The 7,301-nt window shown below is 28.6% G+C and overlaps 2 protein-coding genes across 3 annotated transcripts; one reads left to right on the forward strand and one right to left on the reverse strand.

Moving 5' to 3' along the window:
• Positions 1–1,011: 1,011 nt before the first annotated feature.
• LOC124540606 (zinc finger protein 737-like) lies at positions 1,012–2,019 on the forward strand. The gene is made up of 2 exons (XM_047118276.1): positions 1,012–1,467; positions 1,548–2,019. The coding sequence occupies exons 1-2, from the start codon at positions 1,214–1,216 to the stop codon at positions 1,876–1,878; spliced, it is 585 nt and encodes a 194-aa protein (XP_046974232.1). The 5' UTR covers positions 1,012–1,213; the 3' UTR covers positions 1,879–2,019.
• LOC124540583 (high affinity copper uptake protein 1) lies at positions 1,921–6,187 on the reverse strand. 2 transcript variants are annotated; one of them, XM_047118275.1, is made up of 7 exons: positions 5,837–6,187; positions 5,428–5,573; positions 5,235–5,345; positions 4,928–5,040; positions 4,553–4,672; positions 2,629–2,658; positions 1,921–2,346 (listed from the first exon to the last, which is right to left on the reverse strand). In XM_047118275.1, exons 2-7 carry the CDS (start codon positions 5,557–5,559, stop codon positions 2,145–2,147), a joined length of 708 nt encoding a protein of 235 aa, XP_046974231.1. In that variant the 5' UTR covers positions 5,560–5,573; positions 5,837–6,187; the 3' UTR covers positions 1,921–2,144. The 2 variants fall into 2 exon arrangements, with proteins under 2 accessions (XP_046974231.1, XP_046974229.1); XM_047118273.1 differs by having other exon boundaries at positions 5,812–6,186.
• Between the last annotated feature and the right edge of the window lie 1,114 nt (positions 6,188–7,301).

Genomic DNA, 7,301 nt, shown 5'->3' on the forward strand with positions numbered 1-7,301 from the left:
TAGCATAGTAGTCAGGGTCTTCTTTAACCTATTGGAGGCTCTGGTCATATTAAAATAATGGGGTCCCTATGACTTATAGACGGAAAACTATTTTGTAAGAAATGACAAAATACTTTAATTATTCTTCAATTTTCGAATAAATAATGTTTTGATGTAATACCTAGTAACTGATTTGTTGCCATCAGAAAAATTAGAATCTTTATTTTGAAAATATGCAGACGTTTTTGTTTGATCTGGGGCAAAAATTGATCAAGAACCCCGTGCACTTGCCCAAAGTTCCCACTGGGAAAGATAAAAAAAACTTAGATTACGTATTACATACGATTTGCTACTAACTCAGTTGAATCGTGCACTACTAAGAGCTTATGATATTTATTTATAATACAATAATAGATTTGTCGACGTTCAAAACGCCATTTTTTCACAAATCCATAGTGAATATCATAGATTAATATAGCTCTCGACCAATTATAGCGCATACATTTGCTGTCAAATGTTGTTAATTCGACTTTTTTCTTGTTATGGTTCGAATAGAGTATATTATGTTACAGTAGACGGCTGTAGGAACCGCTGATGCTTTGAGCCGCCAGTTCCACATGCGACCCAGTTCGACAAGTCCTCATCATAAGAATATAGTTTTCGTTTTCAGATATAAATAATTATTAATCATTCAATATCTGTAGTTAAAATTGATCAGTGTTATTTCAAATTAGTTTAATTTTTGTTTAATTAAAGTAATTATAAAGTCTTTGGTTTTTAAGTCCTACGGCGGTAAAAAAACATTACAACTATGGAACTGCGATCGCTATACCACCCTCCATATTAGTGGCATTCATAATACAGCATCATACCTATATAATTATTTGCTCTTAAAAACAATTGATGAACTACTTGTACGATCTAATATATTTCTTTATCTTAAAATTACATTTAATACGGAAAGTATTAAATGTAATTTCTATCGAGAATAATTTATTTTAAGCGTAAGCAACCCTGCTATCGAAAAAAAAAAATATTTTTAAAGATTGGTGCCGACAACACCGACATGGATAAATATCATTTGAACTGTTGTATAAACTTCGTTCATCGTTGTCATTCAACATAAACAATCATATAGATTGTTTACTTTTCAATTATTTTTATACAATTAAAATAAATTTTACAGGTAAAATTATAATTACATCATGAACAACGGTATGTTAAATTGATCGTCATGGAAGTAGTGGAAGAAGAAAATCCATTAAGAATTTATAGTGAAGCAACAAATAATCTTCCAACTAATTTAAGAAATAGTGTTGGACGACCAAGAAAAAAAAGTGAAATAAAATTTAGCCCGCAACCAAAGTCTATAATATCTATTTTATTAAGTAAAGAAAAAAGATGTACAGATAACAATGAAAATTATAAAAACAAAATTAACAATCGTACTGTTCAGAGTGATTCTACGACCGAGGATTACTTAAAACGGTATAAAGAATTAAATTTGTTAGTAATTTTTTTTTCGATAAAAATATTTTTTTAACAAAAATTATTTAACTTATTTTCAGGGAGCAAAATGACCGAAGTGTTTGTTCTAAACAAAATATACAATTTCAAACAGATAAGCTTTATGAATGTAATTATTTAAATTGTACATACACTACAAAGTTTCCATCTAATCTTAAAACGCATAAAAGAATCCATACACCTGAACAACGATATATCTGTGATGAATGTACCTTTAGATCAAAATTCATAAGTTCATTAAAAACTCACAAACGTCTTCATAGTGATGAGCGACCTTATGCTTGTAAATATTGTGCTTATAAATGTAACAGTCACTCAAATTTAAAGAAACATATTTCACGTAAGCATATAGATATTAAAAATAAAAATTAAAGTCATATGTTTTTTTATGTGTGTGGGTAAAGAAACAAAAAATTTAAGCTTTTATAATTTTTTAATAACCTAAATAAAACCTTATAAAGTACATAATAAACAGACATAAATATTTCACTACCCAGTGTCGTCTTAATATAACATGATAATTATTTTTAACACCATGATATATATAAATATTACCATTTTTTTAATTCCTTTCTATTGGCAAGGATATAAAATAAGCTAAATTAATACTATGCTGGTATGCATCTATGAAACCTATGTCAGTGACAATGTTCAGTAAAATCTACCACCACTGATTCCCGCCAACCAAATAGGAAGTAACCAGTTGCTGATCCAAGTACAACCGCAGCACAAAGCCATGTATTATATGTCATAAAAACTAACATTAACATGTAGCTCACTAAAACTTGTACGCCATGAAGTACAGTCTGCCAAGCATGTTCAACACTCATCATTGTTGGGCTAAAACAATAAAATATGTATTTTAAATAAATATCTATAAATTCATAATGTTAGAGTTAGTTTTAATATAACTAGCTAACTGTTTCAAGATATGAACAGAGAAAAGATGCTTGTATACTTTAACACAAATATAATTCAGTGTTTAAGTCTTATATATTAATTATAAACCTTACCAAAAGAGTATACAACAACTACATTAATATGAAATACAGCAAATATTTTCTTGTTTTTTTTTAGTGGGTTTAAAGTTTAATTTCATAAAAAAACAAATACAAAACTTACATATTTCTGTCAAGTGCATGAGGCATAGGTCTGAAATAATACAATTAATTTTTAAATGTTCAATATCATTGAAAATTGAAACATTAAAACAGCAATTGCACATTATATTAATGTTAACACGTTCACTGCCACCTAAATTTTTCCTATGCTCATAGCGATGCCGCCATACATAATGCCGCGAACACGCTAGGCGTGTCCCCGGCATCGCTAGATAAATTGTATGGACAAGCGTAGCGTGTCCACTGGCACAGGAACAAAAAAATGATAATTTTTTTGTTAAAACGGTCTTTGTTAGTTAATATTTCTTGTGTTATGCAATAATTAAGGTGTTTAGAATGATGTTGTCAGTGTTTTATCCCGGAATTATGACAAAAAACCGCTTTTATGGGTACTAAACATCATAATGAATCAGTGGTTGTAAAACTTTTTTTAAATTCCCACATATCATATTTATATTGGTGTCGAATTTGATATATACTTTTTATCGCGTTATGATTTAGTTCGTATTTCAATAAAAAAATTGTTCATGATATATACTGTTACCTGTTATCTACTGTTGTATCCCTGCAAAGGACGCGGGTCAGTTTGAAAGTAGCAAGGTATAATCAAATAAAATAAAATAGAACTTTCAATACAAATTAAAACAGAGTTTAAATTTCGCTTCATAAAGTGTCCATAAAAATCCACCTTCTTTTTTTGTTTTCTCAAATACATACTTATTAATTTCTAAAATCAATTTTTATCTCACTTGTTTCGTTCACTTTCTTATTAGTTGCTAGAAATTTTCAAAGGTCATAGGATATCGATTCGGTGCACATGTCTTGATATAATAATAAAGAACAATTAAATAAGTAATAATTAATAAACAAATAATTAAAAAATAATCAAGCTTCTTGTAAGCTAAACACGTTTTATTGTTTCATTACTTCAATTCTTGTAACACGAATTTGAAGTTGACATGAGTTTACATTTTTAAGGTAAATCAGCCTTATTTAGTGTTTAATTTTATATATTTGGTGTATGTATGTGGTAGTTAATGATTAATCGAACTAACATATAGGTACTTGTAATACATAATCAGTATCAACATAACACAAAGTAAGACAATTTAGTATAAACTTTGTTATTAAATAGGAATGGCAGAATTACGGCTTATATAGTTTTCAACCGACTTCCAAAAGGAGGAGGTTATCAATTCGATTCAATAACTATAACTACATTATATAATCGTAAATCGACTTTTAAGTAGTCTAATATTTTTCATTTCATTTAACTTAGGAAGACTCTAAAAAATATGTTGAATACGCAATTATTTTTATTACTTTTTCGTGCATATTAATTTGTTTTAAAATAGTGTTTTGTTTGAAGTCGGTTTTTCTTTTTGTTAAAATTTTTATTTATATTTTTTTATACTACAAAGGTGTATAAATTTTTATAATAATAGATATTTGTACAAAAAAAAAATGTAACAAAGTTCCGCAAATTTGAGAAAACAATAACAAAATTAGTTCAATTTTCAACAAATTGGTAATAAGCCCTAAATAAAATGTGGTTTGTTGAAAAAACAGTTTGACAATCTATGATTATCCTTAATAAGTGAACAAGCCTAGCGTGTCGCCGGCATTACGAAAGACATTTTTTTGTAAAATAAAAAAAAAATATTATTTTTAACGGGCCACTTAAAAACTCAGTAGCTTATCGCTTGAAGATTGCACACAATTAGTTTGAATGAATAATTTAGCCTAGTTTTTAAGATATCACTGAAATTCTTAGAACAAGCCTAGCGTGTTCGCGGCGTGGCTATAGAAATTCGCATGAACACGCTAGGCGTGTCGCTGGCACTGAACGTGTTAATATATTTTAGGATTACATTAAATGATTGAATGGTGATGAAATAATTTGATTAGGGTATTAATGAACTTACTGTATTACTTGAGGCTCATCAGCACATATGTTGGCTACACCTTTATCAGGTGGGGACACTGCACAGTATTGAAGTCCTGTATAAGTCTTCCAAAGCAAATGCTTTCTGTAGTACTTTAATCTAAAAGTATTTGCTTATTTTAGTATGGTTGGTACACTGTTTTTATAAATATTATTGCAAATAAATTAAAAAAAAAGAGAAAATTATAACAGTTTTATCAAATTTGGTAAAGTTTTAGAAAGTAAATTCACATGTGAAATTCAATTTCAGAACAGTTTATTTGTTTATCCAACTAAATTAATGCTTTAATGTATTATTAAATGTTAACTGTTTTCTATATTATGTCTATAGCCATTTGTGTAAAAAATTTCATACCCCTCATAAAGGAGAGCTAATATAAATATTGCTAAAAATGATCCAACAAATTCCCCAACATCTGTTACTTTCCACCATGAAAAAAGTATTGTCTCCATATAACCTCCATGAAACTAAAAAAAAAAAATTCTTGTCAGATTGTAAAAATAATAACTTCTGTTTATATTTTAACTAAAATTGTTTATAAAATTATATGTGAAATAATAATTGAGATACCTGATATATTGAAACATATGTAATATAAACATAGGTTTAGTTACTGTACACTTATCAGTACTGTACCTACTTTGATTAATAATTCACTTACAGTCATTGACATCATATGCATATGCATATCATGCAGGGGTTTCGAGTGCTGTTTGTGAAGTAATACATCTGCTCCTTCAATGGGAAGATCTTTGCTTGAATTAAACATATCCTATACAATAAAAATATATATAAATATATTATTAAAAATTTCATAATAATCTCTTCTAAGCTCAACTTAAATAAGAACTCACATTAATTTCCTCCAAAAAGTTTGTGCCATTCATGCTCATTTGATGATCTGCATGCATCATGCTATGATCCATATTTTGAGACATATGGGCTGCCTCATGATTTGAATGATCCATATGACCATGGTCCTCCATGATAAATTTAGGAACTAAAAGTTTAATAAAAAGAAGTGTTGAAAGCATAAATCGTTTCAAAATTCATAACTTGAGGGTTGAAACAAATGAAAGTTTACAAAACATTACTGGTTTAAGAATAACAAAGAATTTAATTCAAGCTACTTCAATTACAAAGGATCTGTGTTAAATTTATTTATTACTAAACAATAATTTAAATTCATGTACAAAAACTTGTTTATTTTTATACAGTGCTTTTATATCTAGAAATACCTTTTAAAACTTGGTTGACACTAACAATATTTAATAAATTTCAAGTTGACTATATCAATAAAGACCGGATAAGCTCTTGTTAAAAATTACGCGTGAGCACTTTCACTTTCAATCGAGGTCTTAGAATGTGTCTTAGCTATGTAACTGTAACATTTTATTGCAATTGAAGTCGTTACAGTTTACATAATATCTGTGCGAACCACTTATTGTATTGTTTCGATTTATTTGTACATTTGTCATGCATAGAAATAAAACATTTCAAAGTCTGACTTCAATATTAAATAAAACAACATAAAATGTTATGTGGAAATTAGACTTTTTTATAATATTAGGTCCTTTTTATTTGATAAACTTGAGAATTCTCAATAAAAATACTTTTATTTTTTTGACATTGTCATATATCAACTTTGTTTCAATGATAAGTTGCCATATTTTATTTCTGATTAATAATATATTCTTAGCCAAAAGTTCATGCCATGCCATTATCTGGGCATTATAAAATAAAATACACGAATAACATTTGCTGTGGCCATTGCTCAGTGGACATGCACAGGTCTGATTACAGACAGATACAAAGCAGTCAGTAATACAAACTTCTTACATAAAATGTCCATATTATAATTTTTCTTTTAAGATCTAGAAGTCTTTTTAGTGGCAAACCTGGTCTTCTAGTCAAATAATGTAGATTTTTCGTCCATATTCAAATAATGATCTCTCAATTAGTTGTAATGTTATTACGCTTTACTAAGGAGGCTATATATATTTATCTGCTAACTATACAGAACTCTTTCATCACATTAGAGAAAAAGATTGTCTTTTCTGCAGAATTATTATTTAAGATTGTTTTCTTTTCATTAAGATAAACAGAAAGATTCTCTAGGGTACCTAATTTTTTTGTATAAATATTGTATATATATAATATAATACATGTTGTTATGTTATATGTCCTTATGTTAAACAAATGGTAACAATACACCAATGTGTAAATCGTTAAAGATTATCCGTGACGTACTAAACTGGTCCAATATCTTTATATTTGTTTCGATTTTAGTTCGAGAGGCGATTAGCGAACTATAAAACAAAAACAAATCAATAACAAACTCCTGTCAATTGACACGAACTGGTTATGGCTGGTATGTCCCGAGAGCCGAGAGTGAGAATAGAATATACTGACTACTGAGAAGAAAGATTCGCTGGGTTGACGGAGCTGCGTGAACGTAGCCAGATTACACTCCGCAATATTGCGCGCATTGAGTATATACGATATCGACTGAGGGACTCGCGGGTCAGAACAATTGATCGACTTAATTATCGCGTTTTTGTGATAGAACTATAATTTCGCAAATTATTTTAACCTTGGATACGCCTTTCCCAAATTATTTCCCGTTGATTTGGGCGAAAAAAACTGAATTTCTAATAATTTTCTGCTATTAACAAAATATAATTTCATAAATTATAGTGGAATTCAATTGAATAAAATAATTCCCTAA

This window comes from Vanessa cardui, chromosome 2 (assembly GCF_905220365.1).
Source record: "Vanessa cardui chromosome 2, ilVanCard2.1, whole genome shotgun sequence".
In the NCBI taxonomy this organism is placed as follows: Eukaryota; Metazoa; Arthropoda; class Insecta; order Lepidoptera; family Nymphalidae; genus Vanessa; species Vanessa cardui.